Here is a 19401-nt window from a genome sequence, read left to right on the forward strand (position 1 = left end):
CTATGGCTCGATACATACTACTGCGTCGAAGCCGTAGGCAACATCGCTACATATTCCGACTACAATCTGTAAGTTTCTATTCCAAGCTCCCAATTCTTTCGACGTCGCCGTATATTTAATGCAAGCCAGTGACATGACATAATATTCATACTCACATATCTTCAACTATAGTGCCAATCTGAGCGTCAAGGGAGGCCCGCTAGCTGTTTTGTCGCTACATATAGAACTACCCATCCCTTTACTTGGCCTGCGGTTGGTCAAGCTAGAACGAAGACCACCGCCTCCCTACCTCAAGTGACATTGATGAAAGACTTTCCCTTAGCACCTGGAACCCTGGATTGCGGAAGCTATACCCAGTACTATAATTTATCTCTCCCTGGAAGTAACCGATGTGGCATGGTTGCGTGGGTTTTTACACGTAAGTTGCTTTATACCCTTTTCCATATTTTAATACCTCTACCTTTAATTTCTTGCAATCTGCTACAGGTAGTTCCCAAGACTGACAACTCTCAAATGCTACATGTAGTCAACGTTACTGACGTTGTTGAATGGAATCCGTCTCTCTCGTATAACGCGACTGATCCATCTGCCTGTGTTCTTTTGCCAGGTTACCGCTATTGCATTGGGGGACCTTCACCCGCAAGTATAAGAACAAGTAGCACCACCAACATTAATATCAGTAGATTTACTACTCGAAAGATTAGCGTGTCCTCAGCTTCTCCAGTTGTCAGGTACTCTCCTAATGGTTCGTGAGGTGGCAAAAAGCGTGAGTAACTTTTAACCTGGTTTGAGGTTTGCTTGTTATACAGGCCTTACCCAGTACAATCTGTTTCAAGGACAATTGCTGACTTGAATTGTTAAAGAGTACACTTGCGAGCGTCTAAACTGCTGCAGTGTTGACAGATTTTGCGGCAACATCACCGATTTCTGCGGCTCGGGCTGTCAGTCAGCTTTTGGCTTTTGCGGTACTGGCCCTACAGCTTCAAGGAGGTAGTCCTATGGCTTTAGAGTTTGTAGATTACACTAGACTAGCCTTCAACTATTGCTATTGTGAATTAATGAGTTTGTGGTATGGGTAGTTTGTGCTGTGGTATTAGTAAGGAAACAGAACGACTTGTGGGGCTGCATTTTGTATTGATAGGCCCTAATTAGATTAGAATTGAAGTGAAAATAGTGTGTTTGTCACTATTAGTGAGCCTGAAACGAGATCAATATTATCCAAATTCTCATGCTACGCTCTCGGTTCTCATCGGCTCGGAGGCCAGTATGTGGTGGTTCAACCGGCAAAATCCGTCTTCTTTCCAAGAATACGACTCAAAAGGATACCCCAGAATCCACACTTACCAGCGCCAAGACAATCCCGCAAGGTATAAGAATCAAGCTTCTATTTAGCCTCCCAGAATAGGAAGCAGATAAAAGACTGCCCCGGTCCCAGCCCAGTTGCTATATGCAGGCTAGAACTGGGTTCAAGGGTCGTTGTAAAGTTAACGTTACGGTAGCCGTTAGCAAACATAAGAGAGATGAATCTTTATCTAGAATCCATTTAGCGTTCTTAGCGCGCATGACAAAGTGAAAAATGGCGCTGCTTGGCATCGCTAGTCGTGTTCTAAATTTCAAGCTTCTTTCTAGAACAGGCAGGCTGTGAGTCGCCGAGTATCGCCAGTTGCGACCTACCGCCCTACACTTCTTTGAGAAGGGGCTTTTGTAATAGCAACCCATACATGAATCGTGCTGGTAATGGAACAAAGCTAAGCTGCCGCTGCTAATCTCTACTCTTTTTGTCATTGTTTTGAATAACGTCTACTTCATGTTTTTGGCATAAGCCGTCAGCTCAGGACCATAGCGTCGTGTCCGATATGGATTAAGACTGTCACGAGTTGCTCTGCACACGTCCGCCAAGGACGGCAACAGATATACTGGCTTTGTAAATCCCACCCTATTACATTTTGTAACGTATGAGATGATGATGAAACGCATAGCCGAGACGCCGAGACGAGTTAAAATGATCACCATTTTCTTATCTCTACTTACATGTCGTAAAGACATCAAAAAGGCAGGTGCTTTTTATAGGAGTTTTAGAGAATGCGTTGATCGGCAGACACTTGGGTCTGGTCCCTGTACTTGTCAAATGCATGCTTAGATACTCCGTATGAAGCGGAGAAAGGGTTTCTGATTGGCGGGATCGTAGCTGTCGGTCCGAGGCTCCAAATTCCAACACGGTCCTATTCTATTTTGTTTCATGTCGGCGAAATCACGCAGAAACATTCCACAGCCTTGGCACTCGACCCTAGCACTTTGATTTCCCTGCAGAGTCCTTATTTTGAGTGGTTCTAAGTAAGACCAAGGCCAGCTCATCGGTTAACACAAAACGAAGCTGAAACCCTATACTCATTATCTTTGATCAGCGATAGATGCGAATCATGAATAATAGCTAACCAAAGACAATAGTCTCTATTTATCCCTTCACTAACTATTTATTCATTCATATATATAGCTCACTTCTCAAACAGTCACTTTGGTAACTTAATTTGACGGCCTTGGCGTCTTGGCTTCTCACGACTCTCTCTCTCGCGTCACCTACAGACATGTATATAACTTGCCAGGAGGACTGCAGCTACTACGGAGTACGATATCACCAGCTTCCATACATAGTCAATGTGGAGAACTGGTAATAAGTCTAGGTGGATATGGAGCTATTAGTTGGAACTTAACCACGGAAACACAGAGGCACCGTGTGTAAACGTGGCTGGACATGGACGGCAAACATTTTAGCCCGCTGACGATCTGCGTCAAACCAGGATAATTCTATCTCGTTTCCCCACAGATGGAGCCGTCATCCGCAAGTGAATCAAACCCCTTATTGGATGACTCTTACTATATTTGGTCTTTTCTTGACCAACGTTATTACTCGGGCGAGTACAAGTATTGAAGCCATCCAGGTATACGGCTCCAGCCCCTGCTACATTGCATAGAATGCCAAGAAAGCAATGTAGTAACACCTGAACGTGGTAGTATTGAAAATAAGCCATATGAAATGGTATACCTCATCTGGGAGGCTGTCTCTGCTATTCATGGAGCCCATCTGCAACATGCCTGTCCCCATTTCATACAGAGAATTTGGCGATGTAACGGCGCGACTGGACCTGCTAATAAATCTTTTGAATGGGTCTAGCTCAATAGTCTTTACTGAATTAGACGGGTTCCCTGGATACTTTTTGTACCGAATATCGAACAATACTTAAAGGCTGTTTGTCTCTCTCGATGGCTCATGTCTTGACCCATCCCACCAGCGTCTCTTATAGCTCGAGACAAAAAGGAAAGAAAAGAGAGTTTATACCCTTCATTTTAAATATTCATAATTTTTCTTATTACAATGAAGCTGCTCGCCTCTATCCTTGGCCTCGCTGCCCTGGCTCAGGCCCATATGGAGCTCTCCTGGCCTCTACCCTTTCGCTCCAAAAATAACCCCAATGTGCCAGAGTCTCTAAAAGACTACAGCATGACTAGCCCTCTCTTGAATACCGGAGGCAACTATCCTTGCAAGGGATATCAAGTCGACTTCAACAGGCCTGAGGGCAGGTCGACTGTTACCTGGCAAGCCGGAGGCACCTACAACTTCAGTCTTTCCGGCTCTGCTACCCACGAAGGTGGCAGCTGTCAAGTTTCACTATCTTACGACCAGGCCAGGACCTGGAAAGTCGTACACTCTTGGATCGGCTCATGCCCTCTCACGCCTACATGGACTTTCACACTCCCCAACGACACGCCTGGTGGAGACGCCATCTTCGCCTGGACCTGGTTCAACAAGATTGGCAACCGAGAGATGTACATGAACTGCGCCCACGTCACCATTCTGGACCGCAGCGACTTTGATTTCGATGAACGTGATTTCGATGACCGCAGTGCTTCTGATTCTTACAGAAGCCGCCCCGCCCAGTTTGTTGCTAATGTCAATAACGGCTGCGGTACTCTCGAGGGTAAAGACGTGCTCTTCCCTAACCCTGGCCCGGATACAGACCTGAATTCTCTTGGGACTTCTCCCCCAATTGGCAATTGCCCTAGTGGAAAACAAAGAGCCCGGCCCTTGGCTGTCTAAGTTGCCATGGCTATGTAAAACGTGACTGAGATGATGGAGATGTAGTGGGAGCTTTTGTTAGCGCCAGAGGCTAGCAGGTGGATATTTTCATTCTGTATATATTTTTGATAAGTGAATAGCTATTGTATATATTTAAAATTTCTTTCATTATACGTATCATGCAGCCTGTTCCTTGCTACGTTCCGTTCCATAAGCGAGACAGATGTAGATATGCTCTCCTATTAACGAGGAAAGCCTGGAAATTGGTGAATATGGTACAAATGAAGCTTATATGAACTCATCATGCTTCTCGTATATTTCAATAAAAAAAAAAACTATCTCTAAAGAAAATATCTAAACTGACGTTGGTACATGTCATACAAGTAACCATTCTATACTAAACATAGAAACTATACGCTTGATCCAATCCCATTCATAATCCTACCAAACCCAAATCCAGCATTCGTTAAATTCATTCTAATAAAAAAAATCAAGGGGGGGTATAAGATAACTATTTTTTATATGTTTTTTGTTTTTATGCGTGTTCGTGTGATTGGAACCTCGCCCTTACTGTCATGGCTTTTCATTAGCAACAACCACAGACGTTGTATTAATGACGCCATTTGTATCACTTGCAGCATTCGTAATAGGAAGTCCATCATTCTTATGGTGAGGACATTCTAACTCTTCATCATCTGTCATTAACGACATTAGTAAAGAAAATTCATCGGTTTAAAATTGAATAAGCAGAAAAGCCATACCTTCCTCCCCCAAATCAGAAAAGCTCACATCGTCAGCGGCCAAATCCAGGGCTGTCGACGCAAAGCCGTAGAAGACGCTCAAGAGCTGAGCCAAGGCAATAAAGAAGGGCATAAACTGCCCCGGTGCAGCCAAGCTGTGTACGCCAGAGATGCTGTTCCACTTAAGCGCCATCTCGACGTACACAATGGCGCCGATGTTGACAAGGAAATCGAGAGGTCCATAGTTCATGGGATTATCGTCCTCTCTGGACTTGCCGTCTACTTCGCCGCGAAATCTGCGGACGAAGCTGGCCGCTCTAACGAAGGTGAATAGAATGATGGCTATATTGCGCGTTAGTGAGAGACAAGAGTCATAGAACATGCATTAAACGTACCTCCAAGGTAGAAGAGGACCGAAACAACTCCACCAATAATGGCAAACACGGATCCCACCTTATTAAGGGTACGGAACCAATTCCAGATGCTCACTTTGGCGAAGAAAAAGGCCTTGTCGTCGTTGCATGTGCGCGGCAGCGTATCCATGCCATGCCACCAGAACCAGGCGAACAGGGCAATCAATCCGCCCACCTCAAACGTGTAGATGAGCGCCGTCGTCTGGCCCTTCCAGTATGGCACTCGGCAGACGCCTACCTGAGCGAGCAAGAGAGTAAGAATGGGAAAGACCTCGACTGGCTGGAGGATGGTGTTGCCGTCAATTGGCGACGAGCCCGAGGCCTGCTGGAGGAGGTTGACAAGCACGATGCCGGTAGCCAGCACGAAAATGATTGTGCCCTGGCCGAGGGAGTCTTCGGTCTTGAGAATGGCGCTGGCAAGGCCGGAGAGCTGTACGGTTATCATCTGAATGTAGATGCCGACGCGGATACCCAGGCCATAGAGGTCGGGATTGCCCTCAACGGGGCAGTTTGGGAGGGTGGAGTTCATGGCTATGATACTGTAGTATTGGCCTGGATAATAGGCCGCAACAAAGTTTCAAGGTGTTTTGTTGAAAATTACTCTATCATTGGAGTTGTAGCAGGCTCCAGCGTGGCTTATATGAAAGAGAAAAATAACGAAACCCAGAACCGGCCATGCAACGAAACCCAACAGCTCCCGAAGCTGTGGACATAGCCCCGTGTTATCATATACCTTGTTGCACATCGCCAACGCAAGCTGCTGTGCAGCACTAACACCGGGCCATAGCCACACGGCCAGGCAGCCTCTCCACAGGAATCGAGGCCGGCATGTGAGGCGAGTGTGCCCGGGCGCCTAATAGTGCTACTAGCAGTGAGTGAAATCAAGGTTGTCCTGTTTTTCCCAAGGCGGCCTCCATTTTCAGCCTCACTTTGTGCCTCTCTCCTGCTTCTTCGTGCCCCCTCCCTTGCGGAATTTCTTCTCAGCTGCAGCGAACTACGACTCTTCGAGCTAGCAAAGCGTCACATGTTGTAAATAAAGAACGAAAAACAGCAGCTTTACAATACCAAAGCCCAGTACTACCGACAGTTTAGTGCCCTCTTCATCCGTTACCCCTGTCGGCAGGTCTGCCTAACACATCACCGCCATTGGCCCATGATGTGGGACTCTTTCGTGGCGGAGGCGGTTCGGGCCTGTACAACCCACACCTTGTTTTGTGCGGCTGTCTCAAAGCTCGTAGGATCTGCTTGAAGCGGTGATGATATCGAGTTTAGCGCCTGCAGAGCTGAACGATATAGGCATGGAACTAGTGACTCTGGGCGAAGTGCTGCCAAGACGAGGCAAAGCTGCAGGCAGGTCGGTCTGATGAGAGAGAGCACCGCCACCCATAGGTTGGGAAATGGACTGAGCTTTTTTGATCGATGCTTGACGTGCTGGGCTTGCTCGCATATCTAGCGGCTGGATCCGCAACTTTATCGAGGCCAAGAATTTTTGTGTCGCTTTTGGCGCAGCCTATTGCATGTAAGCGCGTGTCATTTGGCGCTTTTTTGGATAATATAGTATAAGAGGATATTTGCGAGAGCGTTGGTTCCTCTGGACTTTTTCGACTGGCCTCTGCTCTTCTCTCTCTCTCTTCAATCCATCTTCTTCAACCCACAATATAATTTATACCTACTACGCCATACATCCTCATACATTACACATTATCGCCCAGCCATGTCGGATCAGTGCCCCAGCGGCAATTCTGACCTCTACGGCGTCGGCGTCCGCGTCGGTCTCTACGCCCAATGGGTCGCAACCCTCCTCGTAACCGTCTTCGACCCCAAGACGGAGAGCACATACCGCATCGCCAACCTCATCATCCAGTGGTCCATCTTCCTGGGCCTCTGCACACAGTCCAGCCAGGGAGACCCCGTCGTCGGTGCCATCATCACGCAGTACCTGCTCTTCGGCTCTCTCTCCAGCGTGACGGGCGACGGTATCATGCACTTTAGCCACTTTTCGGGCATTTTTCGAATTGTCTTTTACACAGCCGTGTCTGCGTACGGCTGCTGGTTCTGGTACAAGGGGGTAGACATAATGTCCATCCCGGGATGCCCAGACATTGCCTTCTTCGGAGATGTAACTATTCACGGATGGTTCCGCACTCTGGGCAAGGTTGTTTCCGTCCTAGGACTGGTGATTTGCGTCTTTTTACTCTTTTACAGCGTCTTTGCTATCGCGAAGAGATTTAGCAAGGGCTTCCGGGAGGGATTTGAACGCAGAGAAAAGGTTCGCCCGCAAGTCGAGCTGGTGCTCTTGGTGCTCTCGATGGGCTTGATCGGCGTATCCATCTCTTTGATAGAGTACCTCATCAACGAGAACAACATTGATGGAGTGGGGACTGGTGAGATTGGCACAGTTGGCCAACTGATTCCGCTTTTGGCTGGTGGGCTAGGCTGTGCAATGAGTATTTGGAAGATTTTGGTCCACCGGCTGTTTTTGAAGAAGAGATGTTGGTTCCTGTTTGGCTACCATCTTTGAACGGATTGCCTTTTTTTACTTTATGCCCCCTTTTTTTTCTTTTCTTCTCTATTTTCTCCAGTTTGCTTTTGTTACGGACCGATTAATGAACTAGATACCAATTTTGGGTTGGGCGTTTTTGAATATAGGTATGGAAGAGACATGGACACTGTCATGATGGTTTACGCATACATAGTATTTTCGACTTAGTGTATTTCTCTCAAAGAATAGATCAGTCATTTTGTTCCGAACTTCTTTCATTGACTCATCCCATCTCCGATATACTCGTACAAAAAATGCATCCTTCCGGCTTATTGTACCAAATCAAGCTTCGCAACTACCGCTCTCCGGATCGCCCTCCGGAGCCACTCCCGCTGCCCCACAAAAAACCGCCTGTCATCGATCTCCGGCGTCGGGGCCGCTTATCGCTATCTGATTCATAACTTTTGACTCGCGCGCAATTGATTTTAACTTCGACTCGTATATAGTCTCGCCATCCCTCTCACTCTCTCTGCTTCTTCTTTAACCACATCAAAGCCTCATCGTCATCAATTGGGTCATATTCTCCAAGAGTCACAATCCCACAAAATGTCTCCCTTCAACCTCGAGACCTGCGCTCGGCCCAACATCCTCGCCCTGCAACCATACCGTTGCGCTCGAGAGTCAGTATCACCATCTAACCACCAATCTCAAACCCATTTCAAGCATAGCTAATATGTATAAATAGTGACTACAAAGACGACGGCACAAACATCCTCCTCGACGCCAACGAAAACGCCTTTGGCCCCTCCCTCGACGCTGCCTCCGTAGCCGCATTTTCCTCCCAATCCAACAACGGCCAGGGCATCGACCCCCTCGGCCTCCACCGCTACCCAGACCCTCACCAGATCGACCTCAAGCAGCTACTCTCAAAACTGCGAAACACCCACGCCCACACTGAAAAAACCCTCACCCCCGAGAACCTCTTCGTCGGCGTCGGAAGCGACGAGGCCATTGATGCGTTGCTGCGCTGCTTCTGCGTTCCTGGTAAGGAGCGCATCTTGACATGCCCTCCCACGTACGGCATGTACGCCGTCTCAGCTCAGGTCAACGACGTCGCTATTGTCAAGGTGCCGCTTCTGCCCGCCCCGACCTTTGGCCTCGATGTACCTGCTATTTCGGCCACGCTCTCAGCCGATCCCTCCATCAAGCTCGCCTATCTCTGCTCGCCGGGCAACCCTACGGGCTCTCTGCTTGCCAAAGCCGATGTCCTCGCTCTGCTCAACCACCCCACATGGAACGGCGTCATCATCCTTGACGAGGCATACATCGACTTTGCCCCCGAGAACGCTTCCCTCGCCGAGCTAGTGACCGAGTATCCCAACCTTGTCGTCATGCAAACCCTCTCCAAGGCCTTCGGCATGGCTGGTATCCGTCTCGGCGTCGCTTTCGCTCCTGCGCCCATCGCATCGCTCCTCAACAGCCTCAAGGCTCCCTACAACATCTCCAGCCCAACCAGCGCCCTCGCCTACGCCGCCGTCAGCGGGCCGGGCCTCTCCGTCATGGAGTCCAACAGAGCCAATATTATTGCCCAGCGCGACAGAATTATCAAGGAGATTGCCTCAATTCCTGGCGTCGGTCGTCTCCGCGGTGGCACGGAGAGCAACTTCCTGTTGTTTGAGATGCTCAATGCACAGGGCCAGCCAGATAATGCCGTTGCATTGGCTGCCTATGAGAAGCTCGCAGAGACCAAAGGCGTAGTTGTTCGATTCAGAGGCAAAGAGCACGGATGTCTGGGATGCTTGAGAATCACAATTGGCACAGAAGAGGAAGTGACAAGATTTTTGGAAGCGCTGAAAAAGACGTTGGAAGAGGTAAGAGCGTAGTTAAAATAAACGTGTAGATGTTGTAAGACATGGAGTGAGAAAAAGTAGCGTTAAAAGATGGAATAGGGTAAAAGGGAAAAGACGATTACATGGATACCATTTGGCATGTTACAAATAGACAAGAGTAGAAGAAATGGTTAAAAGTGAATTCAAATGATATAAATTTCTGTCCATATATGTATGCATATAAAATTTGTCAATTTGCAGTGCAATGCCCATGTACTTCGACTGATTTCTCGAGTAATATGCATACATACTCTATCAGCGCATTATTTACAGAATCGGTTGTACACTATATACAAGAATGAAGGCCAAGTAAGAGGAGACCAGCTTCAAGCCAGCCCCCAAGTTGCCAGCAACATACCGAGACCAACCACCACAAGCGGTCCGATCTCTAGGTTGGGTCGCACGCCAGCAGAGTTTGTCGGTTGCGCATCTCCTGAAGTGCCTCGCCTCTCAGTTTCCACAGGCGCCGGTGTTGGTACGCTGCTCACCTTGGCGCTCTGAGCACCCCAGGTGATATCTCGCACCGTCTTGATGTCCTTGGCCTCCAGAGGTGGAGCAGCGCCGTCGATCAAGAGTCCCTGAATTGTCTCCAGCGCACACATTTCTTGGCCCAGGCCAGGCATGTTGTCGTACTCGCCAATATACCACTTCTGCCCGCAAGCGCGGCCAGTTGTGCCTCCTGTACACGTAGCAGCAGCAGCCTGGGCGCTGGGGATGAGAAGGCTCTCGACTTTGCTGCGCAGCGAGGGAACCATTTGCGTAGAGTGCCACATGAAGCGGGCGAGATAGGCCTTGAAAGTGGTCATGTCGGCGTCGCAACGACCGACCGTTTCGCAGGCGCCTTCATACATGACATTCTTGGCTGTGGCGTTGGGCGAAGTGAAGAACCATCCGGCGCCATCGAGGAGTTGTTGGGTTCTCTGAGTCCACTCAGGCTTCTTCGTGTAGTTTGCCATGATGGCAGCTCCGTATAAGTAAATTCCACTGGTATAAGTGAAGGACGCGACGTTCGTTTTGGTGCAGTTGGTGTCGATACCAGCGCCGTCGTAGACGTGAAACGACTCATGATCGATGAAGCCAATGTCCATAGACCAATCCCAAACCTTCTCGGCCCAGTCGAGGTATGTGTCGTTGCCAGTGGCGCGTGCCATGCGAGCAGCAATTTGAAAGAGGCCACCGTTGCTAACGCTGTTCTTGTAAGTTAGGCCATTTGGGTTGGAGGCATAGATTTGCCACAGAAGACCACCGCCACAGTGTTGATTGTTCCAGCGGCTCGTGAGCTGGTTGAAGACATTAGCTCCCAAGTCCAGCCACGAGGGCAGAGTGGTGTTTGGTTGAGGAAAGTTTCGCTCGGCAGCGGCGATGGCAGCCGAACCCCAGAAGAAGAGATCATCGTTACCCTCTTCGAAGGCGTGCTCTGCGGGCATATAAGCGTGCTGGGCTCCGAGATTCGTGGGCGCCAGGAGAGCTTGAATGACAACGTCGTTATAAGTCGAGTCGTTGGTGAAGTGATAGTAGTCTAGCATCGATCCCCAAAGTGCGCCAGCCGTCCACCAGTAGTAAGGATCTTGGAGATCTCCCATTTGAACAGAGTCTGCGGCAGAGAGGTTGCCCTTGTAGTAGGACATGGCGTCGAATGCAAGAGTGGCGGCGACATTTCGAACCGATGCTGGGTTTTTAACGTCCAATGACTTGGGAGCTGTGATGGCTGAACTAGCAGCCGCAGCGGCATTGACGCTTCTCATAAACTTCATGTTGTCGGTTTTTTTTCCCGGTGTGGTACGTGTTATAGCCAATCAATCGATTGTGTATCCAGCTTTTGTCGTCCAATCCAAAGCTCAGCTTCGGTTATATATTCGATACAAGTAAAATAAAACAATTGCAGTCCAATCTATCTTCAGCCTGGAAGATGGAGAGAGTGGTCCAAAAGAAAGAAATCCGAACGACCAATGCATTCAGCAGCAAAATGGATCAAGAAGAGGAGGGAAGCGAGTAAAGATCGGTAGGTCGCCGTAGTCACGTAATTCTCAAAAAGAAGGGAGGGCAGTCAATATAAAGCTCTCGCCACTTCAACAAAACAAAGAAAGAGTGAAGTAACAAAAAGAGAGGGCGAGAAGTGACAAGAAGGCGACTAGGCCCTGAATAAGGAGAAGAAGAAGAAAAGAAGAAAATGAGAGCTCAAGACTGTTTGAAGGTATATAAAACGCAGAAGCAAAAGGGGAGAGAAGAAATAGAGCAAACGGCAGCTTGGGTTAGTTAAATAACTTGACTTGCATTTAAATAGCAAGTCCCACGCATTGAACGGGAGCAGATCAGCCCTTCCCGTCTATGGCCAATGCCACAAGCCTAATGTTTCGTCCAAACAACAGCGTTTATCCAAACAAGGAAGCCCGCATTGACAATCGTCAAAAAAATGGCCCAAGAAGGGTTGCATCCAGGCCTGCCAGTGCCCCATGGGAATCTGAAAATCCCGGCCGTCAAGCGCCTAATGGCTGGTAGGTCCGAATAGAGTAGTATTTAGTTTTTGGCAAGCGAAACGCTCATCCATTTGGGGGCTTTATCCAGAATAGACTTAAGCGCAGCTGCAGGGGCTGTTTTTGGGGGTTTCTTTGTCTGCCTAGGCTTGAACGGGTGGCGATTGCTTCTGAAAGAGCCCTGCGAGTATGCGAGGCATGTGCAGCAATTAAAAAAAAGAAAACTCATGGGGACCAGTGTTTCATGTTGTCCGCGCGGCAAAAGAGTGGGAAAAGCCATGGCAATAAAGAAAAGAGACAGCGAATGATAGGATGAACAGCGACAAAGGCCTGCGCCTAGGGAATCGTCGCCGTACAGGCGCTGGATTGGATGGCAGCGCTTCGTAGTAGATGGGGCTTTGAAACGTGAAACGTGAAACTCTCAGATCTACCCCAAAGTGACAAGAATAGAGCACTCAAGCTTACTGGCTTCAATACAACTTAGTAATAGTGCTACATAGTATTCAGCTTACATGATTGACACAAGTAAGCTAAGCTTTGACATGACGAGTGATCTGTCATGGGAGCGATCTAGATATAGGAGCTCTGAGCAGAATGTACAAGTAAGAATGATTTAATGGCCATAAGAGAATGGACAAAGTTCAACAGACATCTCCAAGAGCAGAGATGATGGCATAAACATCGTCGGCATAGGGAATATACAATGCAAATTCGTGTATCGCTTGTCGCCAAGGCTGCAGTGTGATAGAAGAACTATGTCTACATCCTTCAAAAAGGCACAATATAAAAAGACGTGGCAACTTTGGCACGCAAATCAGCCCCGTTGCTTGTTTATTAATACGTATTCCATGAGCCATCTTGCTCTATATGGCCCCCAGTAAAACAAATCGATATTATGTGTGGCCTCCAAACTCCGCGCTTTAAATCGAAAGAGTACAACTCTGTGATATGCTTCGCTGAAAAAATCAAGACGCAATGAGGATATAACGTAATCATAACGCTTCCCAAAAACCAGCATTTCTTCCCTTCAAGGAGACACAACGTGCTCCCAGGGCACCGTCTTTTTACATTCGCCCCATATCCCTTCTCATATCCATTCTCGGTGGGCTTTCTCTCATGCAAGCCTAACGACGAGCATTCAAAATGCAGCAACCATCACTATAATGCTAGACAGACAGCAAGAATACTTCCCATCAGTCCATAGAGAGACCGCAATCCGGGTGCGTGCAAAGTCGATGCTAGCGACGTCGGCGAGGGCTCATACATCATTCCAGAAGGAGCTGTTGGCGTCGCTATGACCCCGGAAGTATCAGCAGCACCGTCGGTTGCCCCTGGGCAGTCGGTCAAAGTCAAGGAGCCCCACTGCACTTCGGAACCAGTAAATGTAGATGTCCACGAAACCTGCGTTGGTCCAGTGTACTGTCCGTTTGTGTAACCAGATTTGTAGCTGGAGTAACCCGAGCACGTTGCTGCCGTCGTGCCGTTCAAGTCGCATTCCACATCAGCAATGCTTTATGTAACGTCAGTCCACAATTCCCCTGATACTACACTGCATTTAACAGATTGCCAGCCGCAAAGTAAACTCACTATGTCGACGTCACGGTTCCGTGAAATTCAAGGGTGTCGGGTCCTTCTACGATGACAAAGGGGAATTCAAGAGACAAGTCGCATGCTAGAGGCGTTTGGGTCGGGCAAAAGATGGTGTATGTGGTCCTACTAGCGGAAGGATCCTAGTGGGCACATCACGTTAATACTGCTTGGGGTAGCTTAGATATTCCTTGTAAGACAAGGAACATGTGCATAAATTGAATCAAATGTATGAAGTAGCGGCTATGCATACTGTTGAAATGATGCTCCCCCGGACCAGAGACCACGAACGCTCATCATAGTATGGCAGATAGATGGGAGCAGCCGTCACAGTCGGCGTCGCGGCCTTGGCTTTGGGAGATTCTCCATGTGCCATCGTGTCGGCAGGATAAAGAGCGAACAGCACCAGAAAGGCCAGCCATGGCGCAGGTGATGATTTTAGACAAAGCCTGGCCATGATTGTATCTCGTCTGCGAATTGGTGCAGCCTCGTCAAGGCGCCTCTCGGTAAAGCAAATGGGCCCGTAAGGCTGGCGATCAGCGCGATTCCTGGTTCGAATGCCGTCGAGAGGGTTCGCGTGTCTCTTGGTTGCTGCAAAGCTTTTTTTTTTTTTTTTTTGTATGGGTATCGATCGGATTTTGGATATTCTCGTCGTTGTCACCTGCTAGGGCGAAGGAGATGCAGCGACGAAATCTGCGACATGGAGAAGGAAAAAAGACAAAAAGCACAAAAGAAGCAGTCGGAGGAAGCCCGAGAGCGGACCAGACAACACGAGGAGGGAGGCATGAAGGGAGAAATGCTAAGCACTTTAGGTCCCACGATGCCAAGAGTCAAAACGCTTTCTCTCTCTCCTTTGGAGCCAGGCACGTGGCGGATTGGGTTTAGAGCGAGCGCCGCTACTTGGATTGAAGTCTTGGCATTGCTGGGCTGTGTGGAACGAATGACGACGACTGTATATTTTGGCTGCGATAAGGGCCTTATGTGATGAGCTGTCAGCAGGACGAGCTGTCTGCTTCGTGGTTGTCCATGCAATTGTCTGATGTGAGGATTGCTTGTTCAAGATTCAACGCGAGAAGAGGCGGAAGTTTTGCATCTCAGAGCATCTGAAGAGAGCCCATCATCTACCGACGTAGTGCTTCCTATGTCTGGCAATTGATTGCGGCACTAGGTACTTTACTGAGATAGGCATTATTATTCTCCGCCTCAAAATTCACAGGCAAGCGCAGGCAAAAAAACATGGCAGGCAGGGGGTTATTTGCAGGCAAGGGGTGGAAAGAACGGCCAAATGTCTTGGCGTCATTTGCAAAAGCGGCCACGCATTTCTTGCGTTTTGTCGCTTCCTGCGACTGAGAGTCAAGCTATTGGGCTGCCAAGACTTTTGCCAAGACGAGTTATGAGAAAGTTTGATGCCGGCACATGGCTGCCAAGAGGTGGAAATAGCATTTGGCCAGGTGCATAGGTGGTAGTTGCAATGGGAAAAAAAATAAAAAAATAAAAAAATAACAGATTAACAAAAAAAAAATTTGATAAAAAAAATCTCGTCCAAGAGAGCATTTTCGTTCAGTGAATACCTACCTAGGTAGTGAATAGTAGGCCCATCTCCTCTCTGAGTAGCACTCGGCAATACCTGCAGATAGAAGCTAGAGGGCTTTGAATGTCACAAGGCGTGGATTGCATGCATAGCACTGCTGCTAGCGATCTAGTACGCCATTAATCGGGAGAGATCAGCAGTTGGTTCAAACTCTAGACGGCACGGGACTCTCCGTTGGCTGCCAGTATTTTCATGTAAGTCCAATCACATGATTGTCCAGAATTTGGTACGAAAGGACAAGCAGCCTTTGAGTTTCCAGACCAATTTTAACATCGCACCGCTCTACAAGTTTATCGGCGCAGACATCTCAAACAGAGGCTGTGCATACTCCTCTCAAACATTCAAGGTTACACGTTGAGTATCATATGCTCGCTATAAGCGAGGCTGAGGCACCAAGCGCCTCTTCTAGCAGCAAAGTTTAAAAAAAATCCAATCTTTGGAAAGCCTATTTTCACGTTAACAATAGCAGCCATTGGTGTCTTTCTTCTTTTCTTTTAAGGATAGTCGTATGCTTAATGCAATCTCTCTTGGAATACGGCGCACTCGTCTGACGTATGGTAGGCATTGAATGCGGAGCCGAGCCAGGCAACCCTTCATTCAGAATCAAAGTCTCCTACTGAGTGCCCATTGCTAGCGGGCATTTTGCATCAACTCATCGTAATTCGCCGAAAGGCTAGACTTCAAACCGTCTCCCCACCAATGAAACTGCGCCCCAGTCATGGGGTAGAAGAAAATGTAGAAGAGGAAAACACGAGGAAAAATAGAAAAAAAGACTGGATCGATCCGCTTCTCTAATGCCGCCTCCCGCCAACACTCAACCGCTAGCCAGGGGTACGGGCTTCCTAATCTTCCGGCACATCCATGCAGAGACTTTATTCTCGTCGCCCGTTCTCCAAAGACTGGCATCACAAGCCTGCAGCGAGATAAAATCCAAGACTCCATCGTAGTTGAGGCGAGAAAGAGCAACATACGATGCTTTCCCCCCCCCCCCCCGGGTTTTACACCTCATGTCCGCATTATATCCTTAACGGGCACTGACAAGCCGCGAAACCCGACCGCTTGGACGCTAAGGATCGTGAGAGGCGAGCAATTGTCTTGAAGCACTAATTTTAAAAGGGCCTCGACTTGATCTACTAACTAGATATGTCAATCGCCGAGGCTAGCATTTACCCAGCGCTGCCTCGAAGCGGCAAAAGGAGACGCCAAACCCGAGACGCCAAAGTCGGGGCCTTTTGGACATGAATCTGAGGTTACGGTAGACTTAAAAGCAATCGGTTTCTGCCCGTCTTTTTTTATTCCCTCTTTCCACGCCTATACGCTCATTTTCTCGACAAATCGTTGCGATACCATTCATTCATTTACAACAAACCAACTACGTTAATAAATTAGCCGAAGCAACTAGCACTTTCGTTAATCACCAACAATGGCCCGTTCACTCGCTCTTCTCGCTCTGGCTAGCGTCGCTGTCGCTCAGTCCACCGTCGTCAATCTCCTGCTGCCTTATGCAGATGAACAAACGATTGTCGCCTCGGTGATCGGTGTCGATAGCACGGCCACCACTTACCTCTTTGGCTGCCCCAAGGGTGAGGACTCCAATTCATGCGGATACCCTACCAGCCAGACGGTCACTCAGGGCCCATCCACCTGGATCTACACAGCAACCATCAGTGCAGACCCTGCCGATGAGACTGAGTAAGCAATCACCATCCATGTTATAGCCAACTGCCTTCACATATACATATCAGTAGAATCCAAGCTGACAACTCTTATAGCTATTCAGGCAATGAAGTCCAAGGAGGCGAGTGCAAGCTCAACACCAAGGCCGACAACGCCGACTGCACCATGTACATGACCGCGACTATCACCGGCGCCCTCACTTCCACCACCACGGCCACTACCATGACTTTCCTTGACGTCCAGAACCCTGTTACCGTCACCGCCGGTCTCGACAAGCTGAAGGCTGCTCCTGGCTCCACTGCCACCGACGCCACTGCCACCGATGCCTCGACCACTGCTCCCGCCAGCACTGGCACTGGCACTGGCTCTTCCTCTACCGGATCCGCACAGACTACTCTTGCCAAGCACTCTTCAACCGGAACTCAGACTGCCTCCAGCACCGCCAAGCCTACCAGCACCAACGCTGCGGGCATTGTGAACAGCCAGAACGGTCTGCTGGCTGGTGTCGCCGCCTTTGTTGGTGGTGTCATGATGTTGTAAACAGATGGAGAGGCTTGTTATGGATGCGGGTAGAGAATACGTTGGGAGGATTGAACATAATAAATGTGGGTTATTATAATTTTCATGAGGCTTTGTACAAAGCAGTTTTTACTCTTTGACGTCTTGAAATATTACGTGGCAATGCATGTGAGGATACAAGAAATACGACAATGAGGAGCATATTTTTCTTCTTTATTTAGCGATAACTTATCATGTTATAATGAAAGGCTTAGAGGCGCATTGTTTTACTCTTATCCCCTGAACCCCAACTCTTTGTCTTGCTACTGAACAACCTGAACAGACATGTAAATTTCCAATCTTTGATCACACAGCGACATCTTGTACCGACGTCTACGTTTCCAACTATTTATATTTCTCTTCCAGCATGCGCCAGTCTTCAATATGCCATTATGACTCTCATCATCCATTTTCTCTTCAAAATTCTCTCTCAAGCTTTGCTCTCGTCATCCGTCTACTCTTCAAAATCTCTCTCGAACTTTGCAGCTTTCAATTCTTTAACCCGATATTAACTACCATTATGGACTCCGCGTCTCATAGCCTCCACCGCCGCTTGCCCACAGATGACGATGATTTCGCAACCCTGTTGTGTCTTGTCTGTAGCACCGCAGTCTTCGTCTGCGTGGTGGCTATTTTGGCAGTAGCAATGGTTCATAACAGGCCAACTGAGAAGATTCGCCAGAGGAATTATGATATTCAGAGAATGAGTTTTCAGAATGAAGATCGGGATAGAGGATCGTCGTCTGGCGTGAGCTGGCCGGGGTTTTACGTGTAATGCCATTTTTGTTGTTTATTTTAACTGGACACGTACAGATATTTCGTTTATCGGCTGGAATATAGTGATTTTAGCCATCAGATTTTCATGAATCACTCTCTGAAGAGTCTCGCCACTCGGATTGCGGGAGGTCTTCTCTGCCATCAAGCCAGCTACTGCAATTGACACACCGGCGAGACTATTTTCGTCACATTAGTTATTAGCTTCTCAATAAATTCGTTCTTTAGAAACAAAAAAAAAACATACAAATACACGTACCTTTTCATTAATCCTCTTCAAGCAATACTGGCACTTCTTTGAATACTTGATAATCGGATCATGCGACAACAACGTATACACATGCGCCAGCCCATACAGCGAAAACCCAACCATGATGAACGACACCATCTGGTAGATGAATGACCCATACGCCATGACGACGGCGCCATCTGATTGGGCCTGATTAAGCGTGTTGTAGCCACCGCTGGGTGAGGAGGAGTTGTAGTTGGGGCCGGCACGCAGGACGGCGAATTTCTCTTCGATGTTTTTGTTGATGGGGAGGATGATGGCGATTGGGGGCATGAGGATTGCGCTGACGAAGGATTTGACGAGGTCTGTGAATGCGGCGGCGACACTGTAATAATTTTGATTATGAGAAGAGTCATTTTAATAGATAGAGTATTTTTCATAATATTTTCTTATGATATCCCATTCAGATCACACTACAAGTTTTGTGCTTAAATAATGTCTAAGTGAAAAGAAAAAAAACTTACATCAAGCCAAATGCAATCTGCAGAATATTCCCCTGAAACGCAAAATCGACAAAGCCATGGAAAAACCGCGTCATTTTTGTTCGTCCTTTGTCAAGTAGTGAATCTGTCTCACTGGGGCCGCCGATCTCGATATCGTGGGATGAAGAAGAGAGATCTGGACGTTTGGCAAAACTCATGGCGGCGGATGGCAACTATAAGATATGCCAGGAAACTTTATTTTGAGTTCGGAATCTCAAACATGAAAGTGGCAAGAAAAGAGAGAAGAAGAAAGCTGTACTTTTAACATGTTTCACGACGCACGACATGCGGTGAGCTTATCAGTGAGGGTGTCACGAGCTCTTGATTGTGGAAGAGCTGGCGTTAAGCGTGAAGCGCTCATTTCCATATT

At 48.1% G+C, this 19401-nt stretch overlaps 10 protein-coding genes across 10 annotated transcripts; 6 read left to right on the forward strand and 4 right to left on the reverse strand.

Moving 5' to 3' along the window:
- Nucleotides 1-393: 393 nt before the first annotated feature.
- Nucleotides 394-1476, forward strand: GGI43DRAFT_408863 (uncharacterized protein; the record flags this gene model as incomplete). The annotated part of the gene is made up of 2 exons (XM_083206412.1): nucleotides 394-927; nucleotides 1034-1476. One exon carries the CDS (start codon nucleotides 397-399, stop codon nucleotides 751-753), a length of 357 nt encoding a protein of 118 aa, XP_083059256.1. The 3' UTR covers nucleotides 754-927; nucleotides 1034-1476.
- A 1355-nt stretch (nucleotides 1477-2831) lies between these two features.
- On the forward strand, nucleotides 2832-4207 carry GGI43DRAFT_408867 (uncharacterized protein). The gene is made up of 2 exons (XM_083206413.1): nucleotides 2832-2939; nucleotides 3013-4207. Exon 2 carries the CDS (start codon nucleotides 3374-3376, stop codon nucleotides 4094-4096), a length of 723 nt encoding a protein of 240 aa, XP_083059257.1. The 5' UTR covers nucleotides 2832-2939; nucleotides 3013-3373; the 3' UTR covers nucleotides 4097-4207.
- Nucleotides 4208-4509: 302 nt separating this feature from the next.
- GGI43DRAFT_91311 (uncharacterized protein) lies at nucleotides 4510-6105 on the reverse strand. Its single transcript, XM_083210504.1, has 3 exons — nucleotides 5211-6105; nucleotides 4837-5157; nucleotides 4510-4770 (listed from the first exon to the last, which is right to left on the reverse strand). Exons 1-3 carry the CDS (start codon nucleotides 5755-5757, stop codon nucleotides 4649-4651), a joined length of 990 nt encoding a protein of 329 aa, XP_083059258.1. The 5' UTR covers nucleotides 5758-6105; the 3' UTR covers nucleotides 4510-4648.
- A 703-nt stretch (nucleotides 6106-6808) lies between these two features.
- GGI43DRAFT_91283 (uncharacterized protein) lies at nucleotides 6809-7991 on the forward strand. The gene has a single exon (XM_083210503.1). The coding sequence runs from the start codon at nucleotides 6943-6945 to the stop codon at nucleotides 7747-7749; it is 807 nt and encodes a 268-aa protein (XP_083059259.1). The 5' UTR covers nucleotides 6809-6942; the 3' UTR covers nucleotides 7750-7991.
- Nucleotides 7855-9756, forward strand: GGI43DRAFT_408872 (histidinol-phosphate transaminase). The gene is made up of 2 exons (XM_083206414.1): nucleotides 7855-8390; nucleotides 8456-9756. Exons 1-2 carry the CDS (start codon nucleotides 8317-8319, stop codon nucleotides 9591-9593), a joined length of 1212 nt encoding a protein of 403 aa, XP_083059260.1. The 5' UTR covers nucleotides 7855-8316; the 3' UTR covers nucleotides 9594-9756.
- An 8-nt stretch (nucleotides 9757-9764) lies between these two features.
- On the reverse strand, nucleotides 9765-11786 carry GGI43DRAFT_408873 (glycosyl hydrolase family 76-domain-containing protein). Its single transcript, XM_083206415.1, has one exon. It carries the CDS (start codon nucleotides 11351-11353, stop codon nucleotides 9926-9928), a length of 1428 nt encoding a protein of 475 aa, XP_083059261.1. The 5' UTR covers nucleotides 11354-11786; the 3' UTR covers nucleotides 9765-9925.
- A 751-nt stretch (nucleotides 11787-12537) lies between these two features.
- Nucleotides 12538-14195, reverse strand: GGI43DRAFT_408877 (uncharacterized protein). Its single transcript, XM_083206416.1, has 3 exons — nucleotides 13914-14195; nucleotides 13661-13803; nucleotides 12538-13583 (listed from the first exon to the last, which is right to left on the reverse strand). Exons 1-3 carry the CDS (start codon nucleotides 14115-14117, stop codon nucleotides 13232-13234), a joined length of 699 nt encoding a protein of 232 aa, XP_083059262.1. The 5' UTR covers nucleotides 14118-14195; the 3' UTR covers nucleotides 12538-13231.
- Nucleotides 14196-16674: 2479 nt separating this feature from the next.
- On the forward strand, nucleotides 16675-17468 carry GGI43DRAFT_385188 (uncharacterized protein; the record flags this gene model as incomplete). The annotated part of the gene is made up of 2 exons (XM_083203613.1): nucleotides 16675-16943; nucleotides 17024-17468. The coding sequence occupies 2 exons, from the start codon at nucleotides 16675-16677 to the stop codon at nucleotides 17466-17468; spliced, it is 714 nt and encodes a 237-aa protein (XP_083059263.1).
- On the forward strand, nucleotides 17298-18337 carry GGI43DRAFT_91436 (uncharacterized protein). Its single transcript, XM_083210506.1, has 2 exons — nucleotides 17298-17533; nucleotides 17770-18337. The coding sequence occupies exons 1-2, from the start codon at nucleotides 17492-17494 to the stop codon at nucleotides 18259-18261; spliced, it is 534 nt and encodes a 177-aa protein (XP_083059264.1). The 5' UTR covers nucleotides 17298-17491; the 3' UTR covers nucleotides 18262-18337.
- GGI43DRAFT_91423 (large-conductance mechanosensitive channel) lies at nucleotides 18304-19242 on the reverse strand. Its single transcript, XM_083210505.1, has 3 exons — nucleotides 19014-19242; nucleotides 18520-18874; nucleotides 18304-18439 (listed from the first exon to the last, which is right to left on the reverse strand). The coding sequence occupies exons 1-3, from the start codon at nucleotides 19187-19189 to the stop codon at nucleotides 18347-18349; spliced, it is 624 nt and encodes a 207-aa protein (XP_083059265.1). The 5' UTR covers nucleotides 19190-19242; the 3' UTR covers nucleotides 18304-18346.
- Nucleotides 19243-19401: the final 159 nt, after the last annotated feature.

Source organism: Trichoderma evansii, assembly GCF_050947405.1.
Source record: "Trichoderma evansii strain SZMC 28006 chromosome Unknown GGI43scaffold_14, whole genome shotgun sequence".
NCBI classification, from domain to species: domain Eukaryota; kingdom Fungi; phylum Ascomycota; class Sordariomycetes; order Hypocreales; family Hypocreaceae; genus Trichoderma; species Trichoderma evansii.